A 24,668-nucleotide genomic window follows, 5' to 3' on the forward strand; every position below is an offset into this window, starting at 1 on the left:
TGGCAGGTTTTAAACCTGTGACCATGAGGTCAAACACAGGCCCCTATTGGTCCACTAAGCTACCAGTCCTGGCAAATATTGTCCTTGATGAATGCCCTATATGCTCAGAGTAGAATGCTAACTTAACTCTTGTATGTAGTGGGGGACAGATTTACTAAATTGTCACACAATTCAGCAAGACCTCTTTCTCTGTTGTGTTGTGTGGCATGGTGAGGGCAGGAATGTGCCATTTCTACTAAGGTATAGCACATTCCTGTTCTTTCCCGGCGTTGGTGCATTGAGTGCAGCCTAGCGCCAACCAAGGCACACTTGTGCCATGGTTCAAGGGTGCCTGCATTACAGTAGGGTTGTTTTTGTGCCGTGAGGACACTTTCCTGCACAAAAACAATCCCTAAAAGCTTTTTCCTTCTGCAGAACACTTCGAAAGAGATAACAACTAGGAGAAATAAAGATATTTCGCCTTGTTCCATCTCTTTTGGGTTGGTGTACAATTTTGACGCATGGTTTTCTAGTCTTAATAAATCTAGAAATGTGCCAAAAAGCATGGGTGGATACGTGGGAACAGATGTAATGCCTCCCCGGCTCAGAGTAACACCCATTATGGGCAACAAGTCATAAAAAGGTAATTGAAAAGGTAACTAAAGTCAGACTAGAAAATAACCTAAAAACCTATCTCTTGTGATTGATACGTAAGATGAAGAAGAGCAAGCATGAATGCAAATAAAACAACCAGGTATTTGTTGTAATGAAAAGGGCTATAGCCCAAATCTGGAAAGCAAAATCACTCACCCCCTTAAACACAAGAAGCAAGAGTTGCTTAAATTAACAGAAGCGGAAAGTCAAATATGGGGTCATGGTATCCAATACGTTCTATGGTGTGAAAATCCCAAAACAGTCAATTTGTCCAACTCTCTGGGAGAAAAAGAAGATGTATATACAATTACATATGGTGCTGTATAAATTGAACCTTGTGTTCCCTGACGAACGAGAAATGTATATGCAGCTTGTTTATTTGATAAACATCAATTTAAAAAAACAAAAACATAATTCCGAGGATTATGAATATGTGTAGAAATGTATCCGACATTGTTTCGTTTGATACATGATACCTGATTTTACCTTTTTCATAAGCGCTAATGTGCTGCTCAAAAATTTGATTAATGCACCCTGAGAATTTCCTCCCACGCAGTAGTTTACAGTTTTTAAGAAAAAGCTATAGATATTATGGGGATGGATTGAGTTAGCTCCTGTGTATCGCAGCATTCAATTGCCTGCAATTAAGGAAAAGAAACTCAAGGGCAATAATCACAGAGCCCCTGCTAGGCTCACATATTGACATAATGATTATTTAACATCTATCCTAATATTTTCTAGCAAATTATATTTAAGGGCTGAAAGCTGCTTGTTTTAACCATTGACCTGTTGTAACCTATAGAAACAGCAACAACGATTTTGGGATTGTGATAAAGAATAGCACAATTTATCTTCCAAACTCACATTCAGAAATGTCTTCTTGTTTTTAGGGTGTGGCAGTCCAGTGCTCGGAAATCAAACCATTGGCGGAGATGGCGTCCTGCAAGGAGAATGGCCCTGGATGGTCAGTGTACAGTTGTTGTCCTCCCACATGTGCGGAGGAGTCATCATCGGTGAAAGATGGGTGCTTACAAGTGCCCGATGCTTCCGGTATGTATCAAAAAGTGATCTACTGCAATCTTACATCAGGTTTTAGTCATGATCATGCCAATAATTTAGGATCGCTCGCTCCTAGTAATCTATATTGCAGGTGTTTAGAAAGGCTCGGTAAACAGAGATAGTACGTAAAATATATTTTAGACACTTGGGGCACCAGAAATATAATTTGTACTTGACCGGAGACTATGAGAGATACAGAGGGGGAGACTGTAGGTTTTTTCTCTTGAATCCTTATAACGTAGCCTAGGCTGGATTAATTATCACAGTCCGCAATGGTATTTCCTACAGACATCATCTTGGATGTGATATGCCCCCTCGATGTTTCCAAATAGTCATTCAGCTACGTACCTCCCTAATTTTGTGAATCATGTTGTTAATAGAATTGTTTATTGTTTGCATTCTGATAGACACTTCTGAATACAGATTCCTTACCTTTTAAATATCCTCCCAGGTGTCAGACCAGGTGCGGAAAATGGTAAGCAATTGCCCTCCGTGCCGGCTGGTAGCGCAACTGGCTCTGTGTCAGTGTTGTTGCACAGTGGAAGTGACATACACAGGCCTATAAAGGCACCATCCATGCGCACTAACATCAGTTCTTTTTTTCCCACTCCACCAACATAGTTCTCGAGCTACACCAAGTATCCTTGAGACTGAGGGGCATATTCACAAGAAACTATCGCAGAGTCAACGGCACTTTATCGCAGCCAAAGTTGCGATAAATCCATCGCCCCTTTCACAAGCTTGTGTAAACAGCCGACAGCACCAGTTTACCCGCGATAGCAGCCGCAAAAAACATCACCACTGAGGCCCCCCGCAACTATGAGATCCAGGGTGGGCGTTCCCGTGCCAAAAGCCGTGACAACACCACTCCACAACATTCTCAAAGACCAGACAGAACTGCGATAAAAACACAAAACAGGCGATAAGGCGCATTAGCACCAGGAAATCTACACCTGCTCTGACCTGGTGTAAAGTCAGACGGCAGCCTGCACCAAAAAAGAGAGCACAGCCCAGAGCCACATTGGAAGGGCAACAGATGCCATGGAGCCACCCATCATGTGGCCCTGACACCTAAGAGGGCCACAACACCCACCGACAACACCCCAGAATTACAACCCACAACCGGAACACCACCCCCCCCAGACCACCACAGACGCAGCGCAGACAAAGACAGCGGACCCACAGGAAGTGCACCAGCCGCACAGACCCAACACCTGACAATGTCACCGTCCAACACAGGCTGAAAGGGACAACCATCCTATGCATCCTGACCAACAACGCCCAACAGGTCGACGGCACCAAAACAGCAGACAACCAACATCCCACCCCACACCAAGCTGCTGGCTGTGCTGCACCTGTTGGGCCCTGGTACCCCCCAACCAACACCCGCCACAGTCAGAGGAGTCACACAGCCAGCCACATCCAGTCCCTCACACCTGACCTGGACAACACCATCAGCCTGTCACCCCAGACCCATTCGTCCAACACAATGTGCAGGATCTGCTGGACACCAACACCAAGCAAGGACCATACGCCATAGCTGTCCACAGCACACATGTCATACCCGTGCCTCCTGCCGACACAGCACACAATAACCTCAACAGAAAGCACACGTCTCACAGCAATGTGCAGACAACAACCGAACAACATGGAACCACCACCAATCTCGCCTCCAAACACCCAGCCAGTGTGCATGAGTCCGTCATCCTCTGACAGTCTATCAGCAACCAGCATCCCCAGGATGGCACCAAGGGAAATGCACAGCCCCCTGGCAAGTTCAAAAGTAACACCCTACTCACATCAACCCCACAACCATGCAACTCACAAATCCGGCAATGCACATGTCACAAAATCAAAACCAACATGCCAAACAACATGCCCACCCACCAGACACGACAGAACAACTCACAATAGTAACCTGGGCAAGCTGTGCACATGAGCCATCAACAGCATGGCACCTCAGCCACACACTAGCCCAATGTGGGGAGAGGTTGCAACCAGGCATGTGTGAAGGAGGCAGGAGAACCATGCTTGGGAAAGCACACAATGCCAAGAGTGGCGGAGATGTGCTGGACAGACCGCAGAATGCAGAACACACCCATATCCATGGCGACACACACCACTGATGTATGGAGTGTGGTGGACAGTGGATGCAACCATGTCCCCCAGCCAGTGGTGGAGTCAGCGTAAATGTTGCCTGTCACGTCCCCCCTCGTAAGTGTGAGCGGAGTGGGATTTCCCGCGCACGCCAGGCCAGCCTAGGGGTGTGAATAAAAAGCACGTAGCCCTGGGCGTGTTCCACTTCCGGAAAGCCCAACATCTCTGCCAGGGGGGCGCCTCTCACCATGCCACAAGGCCGACGCCGTCCTCGTGGGCGGAGTTGTCTGCGATCCTGTGTGCCTGCCGGACCCCAGCACGCTGGACCACGAACCCGTCAGGCCTGTCCCTGCGCAGCCAGGCCACACTGATCACCTGCCGACACCGGTGTGTTTCAAGGAGGGTCCACCACGTGCCGGTGCAAGTTCCACGCACCAGATCTGTGACTTCTGTGGCCTCTGTAGACCGTCCCTGGCCCCCCGATGCTGGCCCACATTACTCCTTCCACAAACACATACTACACCAGCGTCCTCTTTGGCCCAGTAGGTCCCATATGTGAAACTGTGTCCTGAGTCCTGAATGGCTGTGACCCCAAAGCCTGGGCAGCAGCCACAGCACCAGACCCCCCCGATCAGTGAGGCATAGTTCCATATGGGCATCTTGCGACACGTGGTACCACTAACCCTGTTCAACGCCAGCCAGTGAAACGTGGATGAGGGCTCAGGCCTACCCTGCGGACCAGTAGTTTCCACATCCAGCACCTAGTCACGAATCACGAATGGCAGAGTCCACACCAGTGAACGCATTGAGAGGAGTAAGAGGAAGATGCGGCTCAGTCCAGACGAAACCCGGATCCGAGTCACGGATGTGAACTATCAACAACTGACCTGGTGCCATCAACCCTGTTCACCACAAGTCTGCGAGCCGTGGTGCCACCGAACCTGAACTACGCAGGCTGTTGGGGCCATCCAACCTAAGCTGGCGACACTAGGTGAAAGGCCTGTGCTGACCGCTGCCTCAGACCTACACTGTGGTCCAGTATGCCACACATGTGGAACTGTGTCCTGGCCAAGATGTGGAGGAGCAAACACCATTGGACACACCTCATCGCAGGCGTTATCCCCTAACGGCACTGATGCCACTGACTCTGTGCTCAATGAGTCATGGGCAATATCTGGTTGGACCTTGGTGGCAACTGAGTCCAGAGGCTGGTGGTTTCCTGCATCTTCATCTGGCTGGACCGGACTTGGTGTCTAACATGTGTCTGTTCCATTACTCTCCGCCATAGTGACTGTTTCTGCGTGGTCCTGCCCTCTACATCTTGCCCTGGGAGCACACCTTTCACTGTCCACAGAGACACTCCGCAACAAGCCCCCTGTCATCTACGAGAACCTGCTCTGCACTCGTGACCCTGCCCCAGTGCACCGCAAGTCAGCAGCCTGTAGCGGCAGGCCGGTGCAGGATGTAGTGCATCTGGGCCACTAACTCTGTGCAGCACAAATCATGGGGCCTTTATGGTTGTATGGTTGTGTCCTTTACGATGTACACTGTTGTAGATTTCTGACTGCACCAGGCAGGCCTTGCCGGCTGGTGTGCACACACCCCACACACATCCAACACAGGTGTCACTAGGTAGGTGTGCCTGCTAATAAATGTGGCGGTGCGCACATGCCCGGAGCCATTCACACCATCTGAGCAAGTGTGTCCGTGTGTTCATTGTGTCAGCTTGATGTGCATGGGCCCTGCAACATCACAGTGTGCTGTCTTCTGTGGACGTTGCCATGTCACCTCAGCGTTGGCAGTGACCCTGGACATGTAGCCCCGCACCTGCCCCCCTGCATGCACATGCTGCATGTGCTGGTTTGGCGGGGTGGGCAGGCCGTGGTCCGGACCTGGCCAGGTGCAGGAAGTGTGGTAAGTGTGTCTCTGTATTGGGGTGTTGTCGCCACCAGGTCCACAGTACACAATGTTGCAATGCGGCATGTACCAGGAGGGTGTGCCCGCAGGTACGGGGACATGTAGGAGTGCTAGAACGCTCGGGCTCTTGGCACATGCATGCCAGGTGTGATGTGTATCAGTATTGCGGATGCATGAGTCTGTTGCCTGTCCTCTTTTACTGCGTGTCCCGGCCAGCCATGGGCTGGACACCTGTGTCCGCCCTGTCCGGACCATTGGCCTATACCCAAGTGGGCGCACAATTTCGAAGGCCAGCATTGCGGTGTTGTTGGCATGGTGCTAGACATGCGTGGACAGGATTGGAATGGTGTCCCATAGAAGTGCATGTGATGCAAGCGTGCAGCACACACAAGTGTGGGTGCCCGTAGCAGGGCGGAGCAGCTGTGTGGCAACGTGACACACAGTGAGTCAGCTCATGTGCATCATGCTGGGCAAATCATCCATGATTCCCAGGGTCGCAGACGTCCCACCACACCCATGACCGGCCTCTGTACATCTCCTGTATGCATGCAGCTGACGAAGTTTATGTAGGGATGAAAGGTGCTTTGTCTGTACTATCAGGCGGTAGCACATCTGCAGCTCCGAGCAGGAACATGCATATTCCCAGCACTCCCTGACAGGTACGAGGGCATTTGCTTGCGACTGCCACACTACTCACTGTCAGGCATGAGACCAACGTGTACACATCCAACATGCAGTGGTCCTTGGTCGTACCCAAGGCCTGCACCCGTTGCACACAGACACTGCACATTGCACCGAGATGTGCCATTTCACCCTTGGGACTGTCTCAGGGCAGGCCAGTCCCGCTTCAAGCAGAGCCACTGACACAATGGCAGACCATCCCAGACACATGGTCTACTCCAGTCACATGGAGCTGTACCGTGCATGTCTGCTGCATGTACTAGGGGCACTGCCGTTGGCAGTGCTGCAGATCAGTTACCATCTGAGCTTACCGCCTTGTGCACGTCACCTGCATGCAGCCTGTGTTGCATTGTCGCTCGTGCATATTCGAGTGGTCCATGGATGTCTGCCTCTCCAACATAATGGTAGCTGACCTGGATTTCGACATGTGTGTGCGCCCCCTGTTGGACCATGACCAGGGGTGTCACCAGGATGACCGCTTATGGCATGCATGGATGATCGGCATGCAGGCTGGAAACTGGACCTGGGAGATTGCATGAATCGTCGTGTGCAGTGAGCACATTGAGCCACTACCCGATTGGGCTTTTGTGCACATTGGGTCCACTGGTTGCAGTCAGCACATCTTTCCTGGTCAGCTAATGGATTACGTTGACGACATGTCAGATGTGGTGATCGACGATCACTCATTGGAGATGTTGGCCTACGCTGCTGCACTCACGTTCATGGACGAGTGACAAGGTGGCTGCTGCCACAACTGGATGTGAATCATTGAACTTGTCACGACACATGATTGCATGTTGTGGATGTGGTCACCAGTCCAGAGACGTCAGTGGACATAGCTACATTGACCAGGACTCATGTTCCAGGTGCAGACAACCAACGTGGGTTAGCACTGACTTGTGTTGGTGAGGGACTCCCCCGAGATGGACATGGGAGCTTTCCTACGTTCCTCATTGGGACATGCTGCTGCATTGGTCTGCATGTCGTGGCACTTATCTTGGCCATACTGACTCGCACTTGTTGATAAAGTTTCCACACTTTCACTTGTCTCCAACTGTGTTGTGTCTTGAGTTGCATGCCAATGTGTGTCACGGACTCTCTGGCTCCCTGCTATACGTGCATTGTTACCCCATCTGGACTGTGTGTTTGTACATGTGCATTATCATGTCTCTGTTTCGTGCTTAGCCAGATGCGTATGGGCTTTTACCGGCCACAGGCGGGTGCACTTGTGTCCTGTGTTTGGTTGTGAGCAAGTTGGTGTTTGTACTACATTGTGTTGGGGTGCTCTGCTTCCTGTGTGTGTGTGCTCCATTGTGTGTGAGATGTCCCTTCAGCTCTGATTTGGCTCACCCTTCTCCCTTTCAGGCAGTGTTGTGTTCATTTTGGTGCCTGTTCAGTGGTGTGACATTGCCGGGTTGTGTGACTTGTGCACCTAGTTGGCGTTGTTGCTAGTGGGCATGGATTGTCTGCTGTTGTGCTGTGCTTAGTTGCACATGTGTGCCATTGTGCCCATCTCCTCCATCCCCCAGTCCCTGCTGGTTCCTCTCCCTGTTGCTGCTGTGTCTGTTGTTTGGTGCATTTTGCGGTCCCCGAGTCCTGCCACCATCTCCAGACTGATGTGGTGGCGTGTTTCTGCATGTTTGTGCCTTTCGCATCATTGCTGGAGTTCTGGTTTTGTGCCATTGACCTCCTCCGCTCTCAGCATGCATTCATCTTGTCCACGTTGGATTGCCATGTATGATGTTTTGTTGCCAATGGGTTTGGTGGGGTTGTCTGCTGGCTCGGGTTGCCTCCATTGTGTTGTCTGTTGTTTTCTGTTTGGTCTGTCTTACTTTTTCAGGCTTTGGTTGTGCTTATTCCCACCTGCCGTGAGTTTCGTGGTCCGGGCGGTGCTTATCCCTGCTTTCCTCCTCACGGATGGGCTCATCGCGAGTTTTCTGGTTTTGTGGTTTGTGTTTTTATCTCCGTCGGGGTGGTTGTATCGCAGTTGTTGGCGGACCATTGCATGCTACCTCCGTGTTGTGAATTCCACGTTGACACAGTGTTTTTTTCCCGCGATGGGCTGCGATATTGAAAGTTGCATTCCGCTACTCTTGCGGTAGTTATCACACGTTCTTGTGAATATCCCCCTGAGTTCTTTGATGCATTTTTCCCCCAAAACCTTTCCTGTGTTACAGCAATGTCACCTCTAAACTCTACAGGGCTTAAGCCTTTTGGGGAATGTTGCAAACAAATGTCTATGATTGATCCCCACTTGGTTTGCCTGTGGTGCCTGGGATTAGATAATAAGTCCAAGCCCTGCAGCGGTTGAGCCTTGATGCAACTGAAGTCAATCAGGGATCTGAGGTGAAGACCTTTGTCACCAAGCATTGCAAGACTCCACTTTGGACAAAGTTACAGGCAAGATCATAATCCCACTCCCTCCCAAAGCCGTTACTGTGACAGGTCATTGTCGATGTCCTAACAATGTCAATCATCTCCCAGAATCACTGTCAAAGTTGTTATGCAGAGCCAGTTACTAATCTACCCCAAGTCAACAAGAATTTCTGGGATCATGGGCCACTTCTCAACAAATCTCAGAGTTTCAGAATGCAATGTTACATATTTTTAGCACCCCAAGGAGCCAAGAGTCCTCCATTCCCGCCCTATTCTCACTTCTGTGTCAGTTGGGACTCCTGAATCTGTTCCTGTTCTGGTTTTGGTACTGAATCCCCTCCTGGCTCCATGTCCCACGCGAAAGTGCCATCCACCGATATCCACCGATATCAGACTCTGAGGCGGCGACACGCCAACCGAGGCTGCACTCAAACCGCTTATCCAACTACTCATGGGAAATCCTTTTGATATTGACACAGTGACCTTGCCTCAATGGACACTGCTTATGCATGATATTTTTGGGATAGATTTAAAATAAGGAATGTATGATACTGGAGATAAATTTAATCTAGGCCTACCATAAGGACAATTGGTATGAAGATCTCCAAGATACCAATTGACTAGACACTTCTCTAGACAGTGACTTGCTTTCGCCTCTGGGCCTTGCCACTGAGGACAGTGCTTTATTTGCTATTGTGATGCAGAGAGCTGGTAAAGTTGTGGATCTGGTGCTCCCCACTCAGGAAGTCAAAATGAATGTATTGCCTGAGGTGCTTCAACTGGGTCAGACTAGTTCTGAGCCCTTACTACCCTTTATTGAGGCCCTCACACACACTTTCTTGGTAATTTCAGCGAAGCCATGTTTGGGGCCCCTGGTCATACCGCCAAATTGTACTGCATCATTGCCCTGTACTTGGAGATCCTGCATTTCTGACCCACCATCCCTCTCCCAAGAACTTGATAGTTCAGGCCTCAGCCAGTATGGTGAACCCAAATGTGTTCCCCACTTTCCTTTATCACAAATCCAAACATTTTAAGACCTTTGAGAAGCAGGTTTTCTTGTCTATGAGTCTTGCATCACGGTCCGTGGATGCCAGTTACCTTCAAGAGTGTTACACACACACACTTCACAGGATTCATTCTGAAGGTCTTGCCAATTGTTCCCAAGGAGGCTCGTGCCATCCATTCACGGGCCATTCAGGGTGGGTGTGGCACAGCAAAGTTCAAGATCTACTATGGGCTTGATAACACAACTATGGTCAAAGTCATTATCACCAATGTGATTATTCGTAGGCATGCTTGGATGCAGTCCATTGGATGTTTGAGAAACATTCAGGCTAGCCTGATGGACATGCCATTTGTTGGCTACCATCTGTTTGGGAGAAAGGCAGATTTGGCTGGGGAATTCTTTAGAGAAAGCAGGGCCACAGAAAGTTCCCTGTGTCTGTCTGCAATGCCACATCAACTGCATCCACAGGCTTCCCCCCTCCATGGCTATTGTAGATGTTTTCTTCATCACCAATAGCTGCAACAGGCTCAGTATTGTCTGCATTTGACCCTGAAGACCAGATGGAAGCACTGGACCTCTAGAATGCCTATGATCATATCCCCATCCTGCAGGCCCACAGGTGTTATCTGTGATTCAAGGTGGGAGCCAGGAGCATTTCCACTTTGATGTGCTCCCCTTTGGCCTCACCAGTGCCCATTGGGTGTTCATGAAAGTGATGGTGGTGGTTGCAGCTCTCCATCCGGGGTTCTAGTCCCTACCTCGATTACTAGCTGTGGAAGGCCTCTTGCCCCATGCGCGTTCACCTGCTGCCTGACTACGGCAAACCTCCTAACATCATTTGGTTCACTATAAATGTGCTGAAGTCACACTTGACTCCTTCATGGATATTTGGAGCCATTTTGTACCTCCCACTTGACCAGATAGTCCAGAACATTCAGGCTATGATTTGATATTTCAGCCTTGGTCCTGGATTTCAGTAAGAATGACTCTGAGGTTGTTGTGACTGATGACCTCCTATATCGCTATTTAATCATGCCAGGTGCATAAGCAGGCTCTGCCCTGGGATCCGAAGTACCAGTTGGCAAAAAAACACAGAAGAAATCTACAGATTTTGGAGGAGACTGTGAAAATAGCTACTGAACCGAGAGTGGGTTAGTGGCAGTTCCCTCTCCCTACCTCAACCAGAGCTCACAGTGTTGACCGATGCTTCACTTCTGGGGTGGAGCAGTCACTTTGGAGAGCTGGAGATCAGAAGCTTCTGGTCTCTGGCAGAGGTTCAGCTCCACATCAGCATGCGGGAGCTATGAGCCATTCGCTTGGTGTTGAAAGCCTTCCTGCCATCCATCGAAGGAAGGTTGTTTCAGGTGTTCACTGGTAACATCAACACCACATGGGACTGCTGAAAGCAGGGCTGGATGGAGTCATGGAACCTGTGCCAAGAGGCTCACCTCTGGACATGGCAGGAATGTCAGGGACTTTTCTTGGTGATGCAGCAACTGATGGGATCTTTGAACACTAGGGCAGATGTACCCAGCCATCGACGGCATGCAGATCATCAATGGCAGTTGCACCTGGATGTGACACAGGGTCTCTTCTATCAATAGGGAGAACCTTGGCTAGATCTGTCCGCCACTGCTGAGAACATGCAATGTCAGCACTTCTTTTTTTTTATAAATAAATCTTTTTACTGCAAAAATCAAACATTGCATTGTGATGACATTCATATTTACAGCATAATACATTCAAACATAGTCCAACCATGGGCGGATAGCTTCAATTACTGTACATTCCATAACTCTTTGCTCTCCCCCATCTTGACCCTATATTTCCTCCTCATCCATTTGAGCCCCCCAGATAGCTTCATTGGCCCTCCGTTAGCAACTGGCATGCAGACCACTCCCCTGTATTCGTTCCACCTTCCCCACAATTTGGTCCATTTGTTAGGACAGCCCCTACATTGATAGATTGCCTTCTCTGCCAGCATACAGCAGTCAATATCCACCTTCCATTTTCCTATTGTTGGGGCAGAAGGGGCTCTCCACTTTTGCAATGTCAGCACTTCTGAGCATTGGAGTTTCCAAAGCACCTTCACTTGTAGACTTCTTCTGCTTAGAGCGGAACTCAGGCTACATCTTCCCGCCAATTCCTCTCCTGCCCCAAGTTATGAAGAAGATCAGGAAGACCTGGTTCAAATCATGCTAGTGGCTCTGAATTGGGCACGGAGAGTATGGTATCCTAAACTCCTGGGCATATACATCTGTCCTCTGATCAGGCTTCCCCTTTGAGAGCAATAGGGCTGTTGCAGCAGCAGGGCAGAGTTCTGCACCAGAACCTGTGCAACCTCCACATTCATGCTTGAAGACTTTGTGGTGTCAGTTGAGCGCTTTTGACGTCCCTTCGTAGGCCGTGAATGTTATTTTAGCAGCCATGTGTCCCTCCATTGTAGCCAGTATATACCTGCTTTTGGGACAGATGTGTGGCTGGTGCACTATCAAACAAGCTGACCAGCTTCAGGGCAAATTGTCAGAGGTTTTGTTGTTTGTGTTGTTCCTAGACCAGCAGGACATTGCTCTGCAAACAATTAAAGGGTACCTGTTGGCTATTTTGGCCTTTTTCACATTTGCCGAACCAGCTTTTGTTGTTTGAATTGGCAGCTGTGATGCATTAGGGGTTACAGCATCTGTTTCCCCCATCTACCTTTATTACACCCCATTGAAAATTAAATGTAGGGCCTCATTTACAAGTTTTTGATGTAGGGCAGCCCTGCAAGTCACTTTGCTGTGCTGCCCTGCATAAGAAGAAAAGTGAAGGAATGCACCGCATCTAGGAGATACAGTGCATTCCTGTGCTCTTTCACTGTGCTGGCACACAAATGGCTGCCTTGTGCCAATACAGGCACCCTTACACCATGGTGCAAGGGTGTCTGCGCTGTAGGAATGATTGTTTTTGTTCTGGAAGGAATACCTTCCTGCACAAAAACAATCAATGGAGGCATTTTCCTCTTTCTATGTGTGCTGTGGAATGCAGCACACATAGAAAGAGCAGAAAGTGAGGAGAAATAAAGTTATTTCTCCTTGTTACGCCACTCCTGGGGAGGCAATTGTTTTTGATGCATTCCCAGATTCAAGCTATGTTGTAAATTTGGGAATGTGTCAAAATCCATGAGCATTGCGTGGAAACACCCACATGACACGATTCCCTGACACAGTGTGAGGCAATGCAGCAACTTGCACTGTGTTGCCTTACACCACATCTAAGAGGCCATAAAAAGCCATGGAGAGTGACTTTGCGTGGCCTTGTAGATGTGGCTCTGCACTCTGCGCCACCAGAGCATCCACAAAAGTGACGCTCCAGCGGTGCACAGGGCTTGTAAAAAATCCCCTTGGTTTTGACTTTTCTCATGTGTTCTCCCTTTGAACCTCTTCAAAGTCCCCTCTGGTTGCTTACATTCAAGACAGTCTTTCTGATGGCTGTAACCTCATAATAGAAGTGAGTGATCTACCGACCCTCTCTGTTAATCCTCCTTATACCAATTTATACCCAGACAAGCTGGCTCTTAGGACGTGTGCTTCCATTTAGCAAAGGTGGTGACTCCTTTTCTCTTCTGGCAAACTATCACCCTTCTAACAGCTTTTTCTCCACCTAACCCAAACCATCACCATCCTGACAGGCTTTGCTCTACCTAACTCCTTCAAGGAGGAGAAGAGATGACATCGGTTGAGTGCAAAAAGGGTTCTCAGCTTTAACATCAATACTGAGAACACTGAGTGTCCCACCAGCTCTTTCTTGAATTCACAGGGGGAAAGAAAGGCAAGGCATTGCAGAAGAGGACCATTTTCAGTGAGTTGTGCTCTGCATTAAGATTAGGGCTCCCGGTTTTATGGTATTTATTTTTTTCTCATTTCCGTCTGTATTTATCCATATTTATTTTTTGTGAACTTTATCTGTATTTATCCATATTTATTATGGGTTTTGTGAAAAAAGTAAAGCTGAAACTGGTATATTTCCACATTTATTTTACCAATAAATATGCAGTCATGTTTAAATACCTGCCAGGTTTCATTGCTGTGAGCACCCACTTAAGATAAATCAAAGCACTTATATAAAAACATGTACATTTCAGGATCAGCTTTGTGCATATCTACTGTGTTTAATAGGCCTCTTCACTAAAATTCCTTTCTTTTGTAACCCCCTTACCTTTCAATCCACACAGTATTGGCCTGGCAGTCATGGCAAAGTGTATTTAGAATCACTCAAAAAGCACCCAATTTCTGTTTTTATACATATTTAAAAATAAATACAGACAAGAAAATAACTGGGTTTCGTTCTGTATTTATCTATAAAAATTAGTAAAAACGGAAGACAGGGAGCCTTAATTAAGATCTGCAACATACTTGCCAAAAAGCAGCATCTGGAAGACTTGCAGGCTCCCTACAGCAGAGCCAAAGCTCCTACCACTGATTTGGCACATGCAATGTCCTGGAAATTTTCCATAGGCTATGTGGGTGTCTCTACATACATTCACAAAACACTACTGACTGGATAGCCCCGTCCGTCGAGAAGGGCATTTTGCCCGCTCGGTCCTGCGGGACTTTTTTGGATTGAGCCAATTCCCAGACCCTGGAAGGTACTGCTTTGGTATCTATTCAAAAGGTAAGGTAACTGCTGTTAGAAGTCTCTCAGAAGAACAAGTTAATTACTTTCAGCAATGCTCTTTCTGATAGAGACTCTATCTAACGGCAGATTCCTTTCTGACCTTCCCATCTTCCCTGTTCTGTGAACTGGACTCTTTTCCATCTAAAACAGTCCCAAGTTAGATTTCTGCACATTGGTCAATACCAATCTGATTTTGGCTCTGGCTCTGCAGACGCAGACAAGTCAAAAAGCAACTAATGTCAGCTCATGCGGGAGACGCCTGTAGGCCCGCTATTGTCTCAACCATCAACATAGTCTAGTCTGAAATGATTGTTGGTGTATGCAGCAAGATTCCTGGATGTGCTGCTACATTGATATGCTTATTATGTGAGCATGCATGATTTGGAAGGTCACAAAAGGGACAGACCGAGAAGTGTGCAGGTAAACTGACTGTAGATCATCCTTGCTGGGTCAAGCCATGGCACTGCAGTATCAGCGATAGGGAAAACAATTTCCTTTTAGGAGGACCTGGACCAGGAAAGAATTCCTCTGGCAGAATGTGAGGGACCATGGGAACTGCAGGCTGAAAAGCCTGGTTTGGCCACATCAGAGTTACGAGGAGGAAGATTTAAATGACCATTCAGGTGTAAAAATCAGTATTCATGAGGTGGAATATGGAGAGGAGTCAACAGAACATGGACCTAATGATTTTGATTCAAATAGTAAATGGGCTTTTTGCAGCCGATCACCACTAACATAACTGCTGGGAGTGACTACCTCCAATTTGCAGAGCGGGTCTTGCTCCTGACTAGACATATGCTCAAGTCAGAAAGCAGTATGTTTGAGAGCCAGAGGATCTAGGGTTACCTCAATTCCGGATAAACCAAAGAAGTCTGATGAGGCATGAACCTTAGACAAAGTAACATAACTTTGTGCGGCCTTCCTGCTAAGTATTTTCATACAGCAAGCTAATGCAGTCGCGGCTCCTGGTGGGAGTGCAGCGGGGTGGAGGGTCAGGGCAGGGGAGGGTGGGGGGTAGTAAACTCTGAAGTAGGGCCGACCAGAGTTAAGTACATACATAAATAAATAAAACTAATTACATTGCACGCTCTGCAACGCAAATGCACCTCCCCGCCCTGCCGCCCCACGGCACTCCCTCCAGGAGCCGCGACTGAGCTAGTGTTGGGCACTTCTGGTTAACCACCTGGGTGGATGGATGTGCCTTACCCTTTGGTGAGAGAAAACAACACAGAACAATAACACATGTGCAATTGAACGTAAAAGGTGAGTATGAGGGAAGCTGAGTGCCTAAAAAAATGGGCAGGTGCCCAGAATTCCTTAGATGGACACTACCCATTTCTAACACTGGTGGAAATGGACGGCACCCAAAGCTGAATTGCAGCAAGTGGGCAAGTCTTCATCAACTTGGCTCCGGTGTAATTGTTTGTAAATAGTTTGATAAAATCAGTGTAAAATAATGCATTTTAAAGTAAAATGTTCATGGCAACAGTGAGGTTTAAAGCTACAGTCACGCAATCATACTAGAGTCTCTTCAAACCTCTCTCCCATGAACTCAGTATTTGATTGATCTTCCTTTCTTGTTTTCTCTTACTTACACCATGTTTCCCTTTTTACCAACTGCATGTCTTTTCCTGCTTAAAGGGTCTATTAGTCTTCTCTTTCACATCCCTCTGACTTCAGCTCTTTACATCCTTCCTCGGGTCTGTCACGCCACAGAGGCATTGTTTGAGCTCAGCAAACTTAGTGGCTAATTCTGCCAATGCAGCTTCCACCCTGTGCATCGCAATAGTCCTAGATCAACTGTTAAAGTGCCTACTTTGCTCTCCAGTAGGTCATGGGTGGAGCCGATTGCCACCAAAATGGCATCCAATTTGTCAGAGCCCTTGGTGCCAGACACAGAGGGGGGTTGCACTTCCCAAAACTATAATGCCAGGTCCAGTGCAAGGTCTGGTCCCGGCACCGCTGGCTCCTGCCCATTACAGAGACAAGGTGCAGTTGATTTAGTAGGAGTAGTTGGGCACAGATTTCAATCTACATCAACTACCCATGGATAGGCAGAGTGGCCATCCAGCAGGATTCACTCTGTGTCCAGGGTAACACCAACTTGATAGGCTTCAAGTGTACTCAGGCACTCTCCACATACATGCTTCTAATAGGATTCATAGGCTCTCTACTATATTGCATAGCAGTCAACCCGAGCCACACACCAGCCCCAGGGCTCCACCGCCCGAGGGCACAGTCCAGCCAGCTCCAGAAAAACAAACCAAGCCCCCCAGCCACTAGAGGAGCCTCAATCAGCAGTGTACCCCACAGGCCATTTAGAGGTCAGAGTATCCCCTACAAATCAATGCCCCCCAGGCAGCCCCAGGCCAGATGGCAAGAGTCACCAGCTCCTTCTTGCCATTTGAGGCTCCAGATTGTTTTCCCAGGATCAAGGCAGTCAGGGTCCGCCACTTCTCACTAGCACTGAAAGGGAGGTTGCTAACTGGTCAACCCAGCAAAACAATGGCTCCACGGGTAACTGCATGCCAAGCTCTGAAAGCCCCAAGCTCTCTCGCTCCCTGTGAGACGTAGGGGCACCTCCCCAGTATATTGGCAGCCAATGTCCATATCCTCTGCCAACCCTGCTGTGGGGGCAGCCAACTGTCACCAATCTCTGCCAAGGATCAGGATAGCCAATGTCCGTAACCTCTGCCAATTCTGCAAGGGGCTTCTAACTGTTGCCGATCTCCGCTGAGGCCGGGCAGACTACCCCGGTTGCACCGGCTTCTCTGAGGATGCGCAACTCCCACTGCATCCGCTGAAGTCACTTACCACATCACAGGCTGGGCACTGCCATCCTGAAGTGCAGCCACCTGGCGTTCCCGACCAGTGGCTTACAGTACACTGCTTGACTGTCCCGGCGGAGGCATCGGCCCAGGGATTCAGTGAGGGCAACTAACTTTGTTCTGCCTGTCCAGGGTGCACTTAGCCAGAGCTGGGTGGCAGGATAATGCGGGATGCCCCATGCTGCTGGAGAGCTCACTCAGGCTGTGTCCTACTCCATTGTGGACAGGCCCCACCCCCACTAATGTATAAGTTAATCCCCATCATTTACTTTTACATATTGGTTTTTTTTTTGTTAGAAAATATTGTAAAAAATACTATTTTTTTATTTTTGAAGTTTAATTTCCCTATATAAACATTTTAAATGTAGAATTCTAAAGTATTTTGCTTTTTAAATAATGAAATGTCACAATTTAATAAATAATTTTCAATGTCAATTATACAGTTAATTATAAATATGTTATTTAATACATTAATATTGCATATATACAACCGTAGAAGTACATGAATTTAGTGCGTATTTCTTTAATTTATAAATAAAACTGCCTGTTTATAGAAAAGTTATTTTAAACAATTCAGGCTCCTTAATTAAATATTAAATGTAATACATTAAAATTACAATATTCATATCTTTTACACATAACTTCAATAACATTACTTCAGCGCAAATGAATAATATGATCAACAAAAATAGACATTTTGATCATATTTATGCTAAACAATCCCACCATAGTACTCCTAGAAACAAAAATAACTTGTGTAACTATTTTGAAAATAATACATTCATAAATTATTAGTCTCGTGAATGTATTTATACATTATTAAAAATGTAAATTATTTTGGTTAATATTTTTTTTATTGAAAACACTTTCCGAAAACACTTTCCACCCTATTTCCATACAAACTCAATGACCCATTAACATTCCCTTTGTTACATTTTCTATGCTTGTTTAATTTACTATTGCATTGTCCCTACACTGTGGCATTATATGAATAACATTCTTATTCCATATGGAATCTTGGGCACACTGTGAGGCTCTGGGTCAGTTGCACTGCTCACATTAAATCTGCCAATGAATTTTATTGTATTGCATCATCTTCATTTCTACACACTTACTAATTAATTTTAATTAATATACTAATTAAGAAATAGCAACATGCACATTTTTTTAATTCATGTATTAAAACCCAGCAACCAACTTAAAATATATTAATTCATTAGCCAATGCAACAAAACTAAATACATTAATTAAAACAATTACTTTTAAGATAAAGAAATATGTAGTGCAATAAAAAATATGAAGAATATTTAACACCTGGAAATTGTAAACAATTAAGAAATTACTTACATTAAGCAAAAAAATATGTTTTTTTTACAAAGTATAAAAAATTATGATACTTCCTTTGATATTATGCCCCACTATGTTCTGAATACTACAACATTTTGGAAACAATGTAAAACAACAATGATATTCGTGATTCTATACTAATGTGTAACACCAAAGGGCACAAGCATACCAGCAAAGGATAGAGTGAGCGACTGTGGGTTCCAAGAAGGAGTGGCGGCTGCCTCTGATCGGAGGTGGTGAGCGAGGGGAGGGAATGGATAAAAAACACATTTAATTGGAAACTTACTTTCGCCTCCATGCCGCTGCAAGCCTCTCCTCCCTCCTCTTCATCATGCCCAGGCTCCCGTACTCTCCCAGCCAATCACGATGCTGCATGAGCAGCTCGTAATTGGTCTGAGTGGCCTGTTTGGATGCTAAGGCAGTGCCCGGGAGCCTGGGCATGTTCTCCATGGGTCTGTGCAACTACTACGTTCATACTACGTTCGAACGAACGTACTACGTTCGCATGACGGTTTGGCCGGCCCAAGAGGGCCGGCCAAACCGTCATGCGCACTTACAGGAGTGCAAACGACTCCTCTCTCTGCTCTGGTCACAGAGCCCAGCCCTGCCCAAGCTTCCCTCCAATTCCCACATAGAAAAATAAAATGATAATAACATCCTGTTATTATCATTTTATTTTTATTTTTTGCACTGCTGAAATAGTAGTGGGGCGATGCTCCTCCTCCATAGCTGAGGAGCAGCGATTGCTAAGCAGGATCTCAACGGACTAGGAAGCAGAAGAACTGTCGTAGGTGAGATGAAGGACAAGTGCAGGAAGTCTTAGAGAGAGGCAAGCACGCTTTATAAATATCAAATGACAAGAAATTGCTCACACAGGCATTAAGAGAAATCTGGTGGGTTTTAGAGACGGTAGGGGGTTAGAAATTCCAGCCTGGCCTTGCAGCAACAAAAAACAGACACCTGCCTGGTCAAGTAAGGTTGAAAGGTGATATTTTATCAGTAAACCTGTGTGGACAGGTGGATGAGTAAGTAGATGAATGGAGAATGTGGATGGAGAATGCATGTAAAAAGAAAATGTGGATTGATCGGTATTTGTGCAAGGAATTTTGATGGTTGGTTATTGTGTATGGGCAGACTAATGGTCATTTTGTGTTTATGTGCCTGTGGTGTGTGTGTGGATGTGTTTACGTATGAAAATATGTTGTGTGAGAGCGTGTGCATATGCCCAGATGAATGCATTTATAAATGGACGCGTTTAAATGTCCTTGGTTCTGCTGCATTTGGTTCTCATCCTGATGTGCACACGATGAGCTGTCAAAAGGAGCTAGTGACTTTTAAGGGCATTTATATATTACTGCGGGGCACCTATGCATGATAAATCTCTTTGATGGGGGAAGCGCTATTATCGAATTTCTTCAAGAATAGTGAAACTGCACAGTAACTGGGGGTTGTCCCGTGTGCACTGTGGGTGTCATTCCCCAGTAACAGAAGATTCTATACCAAAAAAATGGGGGCTTATGTATTAGCCCCTTGCGCCACCAGTGCGGCACTTTTTGTGATGCACCGACAGTGTAAAATATACACCACACTGCTCCATATTTACAAAGTGCTACATCTTAGCAGATGTGTCACTTAGTAAACCCCTGTGCTACATTATGCAGGGTGGATGTTCCCCCATAAAAAACGATCCTAGAAGTAGCACAGTGGAAATTTACCAGATTTCACTACGCCACTTCTAGGACGCCACTGCGTCAAATCCTTACACCTGCCTCACAGTAGGCGTAAGACTGATAGAGGTGCCTTTAACATGAGACTAGCCCATGTATAATGACACTTTGCTGCAGTTGCGTCTGTTTTGAAAAACACTGCAGCAATGCGTCATTACTGCGCCAACAGATATGTCAGGAAATCTGATGTATCTGGTGATTCCTTTCGACATGGAGCGCCATACAGTGAATACGGTGCACCCACAGTGTCACAAGGAGGGCGCACTGAAAAGTGTTGAATCGGTGGTTACGCACAGCGATGCAACACTTCATAAATGAGGCCCATGTTGTCTTTGATATAACACTGTGATTTCACCAGTGCTGGCTGTAAGAGAAGCTCATAACAGAGTAGCAGAGAGCCATCTAAGAATGATATATAACATGTTGTTGACAGCTACATTCCAGTTCCAAGGTGACATGTGCGACTCCAGTAACTGTGTTAGACATGGACCCTGATTTATTAGAACATTCATTGCTTACAGTGCTCCAGAATGACAAAACATGAAATGCTATTAGCCCCTTCGGGGCGTAGGACGGCCGGGGGCCATCTGACGCACCAGTGCTCATGTGTGGGGCCGTCCGATCACATGGCATTGGGAATCCCTCTGGTGCAGCCACCAGGGGGATTCCCTTTCCCCCCAACAGCCTTGGGAGCTGGGGAAGAGCTTCCCCAGCTCCTGAAGCTGTTTCTTTGGTTTCCCTGAAATGACGATCAGCGCGCACATCACGCTGACATCATTTTAGTGAAACCAAAACTGAAATGAGCCTTGAGGCCCATTTCAGTTTCACTTTCTACGTGCTCAGGGGGCTATCTCAGCCCCCGAGCACGTAGAAAGACGGGAGAGGTATAATTTGAAAGGGGAGAATCTTCCCTTTCCAATGCTACCCTTCCCTAGTGGATCCCGGCGATCCCCAAGCAGGGATCCACCCACTAGGCACCAGGGAGGGAGGAGCGGCCCATTGGGCAAGGGCCTTTGCCCCCCCCATAATTTTTGGGGTAAATTCAGTATTTCTGCCTCCCCTGGAGGGCAGATGGGGGTTGCAGACCCCAATCTGCCCCCCGGGGGGGCAGAAAGCCCACTGGAAACTAGGGATTTATTTTACTATGCAAATTAGGGGTGGGGGCTGCCCAATATGCACAATTAGAGTGTTTCTGACCCCCTGGGGGGCAGATGGGGCAGTAGCACCCAATCTGCCCCCCCCCCGGGGAGCAGTAAGCCAGGTTTTCAGTTTCTTTTTCCACGTTTAAGTTAAGGGTGGGGACTGCCCAACATGGGCATGCCAATGCCCCCACCCCTCCCCCCATAAAATTACAGTCTCTCTTGGGAAGTTGCACCCAATCTGCCCCCCCCCCCAGTGGGACAGAAAGCCCACTAGAAACCAGGTATTTATTTTATTATGTAAATTAGGGGTGGGGGCACCCCCTGCACAGTTACAGTCTTTTTGCTCCCCTGGGGGGCAGTAGCCCCCAATCTGCTCCCCCATAGGGATAAAAAGCACCCTACACACCAGGGATTATTATTTTTATATGCCTGGGGCGGGGGCTGCCCAGAATGGGCATGCAAATTCTCCCACCCTACCCCCAAAGAAAACAAAGGACTTTTTATTTATACAGGTAGGGGTGGGGGCTGCCCAGAATGGGCATGTCAATGCACTCACCGCCCCCCAAAAAATGCTACAGTCTTTCTGCCCCCTCCTGGGAGGCAGATGGGGCAATAGCACTTATCTCCCCCACCCCCCGGGGGGACGGAAAGCCCACTAGCCACCAGGGATTTTTTTCCCCAAAGCCAATGCCCCTGCCTACCCTAATAAAGATGCCACAGTCTTTCTTCCCCTCCCAGAAGGCAGATGGGGGCAGTAGCCCCTGATCTGCTCCCGGCAGAAAGCCCACTATGCGCCAGCGATTATGCTGGCTTTTTTATACGCAGGGGTGGGGGCTGACCAGAATGGGCATACCAATGCACTGACCCCCCAAAAGAATATCCACAGTCTTTCTGCCCCCCTCGGGGGCATATCGGGGCAATAGCCCCCAATTTCACTCCTCCCCAGGGTGGCAGAGAGCCCACTAGGCAATGACTTTTTTTCAGAATACGCCTACCTGTGGATTTTGGGTCCTACTGCAGCCGGCACCTAGGGAAACATAGAAAACCTATACATTTTTGAAAACTGGACACTAAGGGGAATCCAGGATGGGGGAATTGTGTGGCTCTCACTAGGTTCTGTTACCCAGAATCCCTTGCAAACCTCAAACTTATTTAAAAAAAAGAAAATTCCTCACATTTCTGTGATGGAAAGTTCTGGGATCTGCATGGATCTACAGAATTCCACCCACCACGTATTCCCCAAAGTCTTCCGAGAAAAATTATACCTCACTTGTGTGGGTAGGCATAGTGCCCGCAACAGGAAATGGCCCAAAACGCAACGTGGACACACCACATTTTCACTGTGAAAACTGACCCCTTTTTTTTGCAAAGTGCCTAGCTGCAGATTTTGAACCCTAGCTCTGCCGGCACCTAGGGAAACCTAGCAAACCTATATATTTTTTAAAACTAGACACCCAGGGGAATCCAGGATGGGGTGACTTGTCTGGCTCTCACCAGGTTCTGTTACCCAGAATCCCTTGGAAACCTCAAAATTGTCCCAAAAAAACATTTTCCTCACATTTCTGTGGTGGAAAGTTCTGCAATCTGTGTGGATCCACAAAATACCACCCACCTCGCATTCCACAAAGTCTTCCGAGGAAAATGATACCTCACTTGTGTGGGTTGGTCAAGTACCCACGACAGGCAAGGGCCCAAAACCTATTGAGACGACATCAAAATGTCCTATCACAAAACAACCTGGTTTTGCACGGGGTCCCATGAGTTTTTGGTCGTGGGGCCGGCAGCCATCTAGGGAAACCGACCAAACCCACACATTTCTGAGAACTAGATACCTGGGGGAGTCCAGCGAGGTATGATTTGGATGGTTCCCCCAACGTTTTCCTACCCAGAATCCCCTGCAAACCTCAAATTTAGCTGAAAAAAACACTTTTTTCTGAAATTTCTGTGTGGGAAAGTTCTGAAATCTATGTGGATCCACAAATTTCCCACCACCCAGCGTTCCCCCAGGTCTCCTGATAAAAATTATACCTCACTCGTGTGGGTGTGTCAAGTACCCGCGACAGGCAAGGGCCCTAAACGTATTGAGGACACATCAAAATTACCTATCACAAACAACCTGGTTTTGCAAGGGGGGTCACCTGGGTTTTTGGCCCCGAGCTCGGCGGCCATTTTGAGAAACTACTAAACCCACACATTTCTGAAAACTAGACACCCGGGGGAGTCCAGCGAGGTATGGCTTGCGTGGATCCCCCAACATTTTCCTACCCAGAATACCCTGCAAACCTCAAATTTAGCTGAAAAAAATCACTTTTTTCTCAAATTTCTGTGTGAGAAAGTTCTGGAATCAACGTGGATCCACAAATTTCCTACCACCCAGCGTTCCCCCAGGTCTCCTGATAAAAATGATACCTCACTCGCGTGAGTGGGTCAAGTACCCATGACAGACAAGGGCCCAAAACTTATTGAGGATACATCAAAATTACCTATCACAAAACAACCTGGTTTTACAAGGGGGGTCACCTGGGTTTTTGGCCCCAGACTCGGCGGCCATCTTGGGAAACTACCAAACCCACACATTTCTGAAGACTAGACACCTGGGGGAGTCAAGCGAGGTATGGCTTGCATGGATCCTCCAACGTTTTCTTACCCAGAATGCCCTGCAAATCTCAAATGTAGCTGAAAAACACTTTTTTTCTCAAATTTCTGTGTGGGAAAGTTCTGGAATCTACGTGGATCCACAAATTTCCTACCACGTTCCCTCAGGTCTCCCGATAACAATGATACCTCACTCGCATGGGTGCGTCAAGTACCCGCGACAGGCAAGGGCCCAAAACTTATTGAGGAGACATCAAAATGACCTATCACAAAACTACCTGGTTTTGCAAGGGGAGTCACATGGGTTTTTGGCCCCAGGCTCGGGGGCCATCTCGGGAGACCTACCAAACCCACACATTTCTGAAAACTAGACACCCTGGGGACTCCAGCGAGGTATGGCTTGGACGGGTCCCCCAACGTTTTCCTACCCAGAATCCCCTGCAAACCGCAAATTTAGCTGAAAAAATCACTTTTTTCTCAAATTTCTGTGTGGGAAAGTTCTGGAATCTACGTGGATCCACAAATTTCCTACCACCCAGCGTTCCCCCAGGTCTCCTGATAAAAATGATACCTCACTTGTGTGGGTGGGTCAAGTACCCAC

General features: G+C 47.5%; 1 protein-coding gene across 1 annotated transcript in view; it reads left to right on the top strand.

Moving 5' to 3' along the window:
* The window catches only part of LOC146811634 (transmembrane protease serine 9-like), a 1,785,969-nt gene that overhangs the window by 377,728 nt on the left and 1,383,573 nt on the right, over positions 1-24,668 (top strand). The window contains exon 6 of the mRNA XM_085618610.1: positions 1,524-1,683. Coding sequence (XP_085474736.1) covers positions 1,524-1,683 — 160 coding nt within the window. The remainder of the gene's footprint in view (positions 1-1,523; positions 1,684-24,668) is intronic.

This window comes from Triturus cristatus, chromosome 7 (genome assembly GCF_964204655.1).
Source record: "Triturus cristatus chromosome 7, aTriCri1.1, whole genome shotgun sequence".
Classification (NCBI taxonomy): domain Eukaryota; kingdom Metazoa; phylum Chordata; class Amphibia; order Caudata; family Salamandridae; genus Triturus; species Triturus cristatus.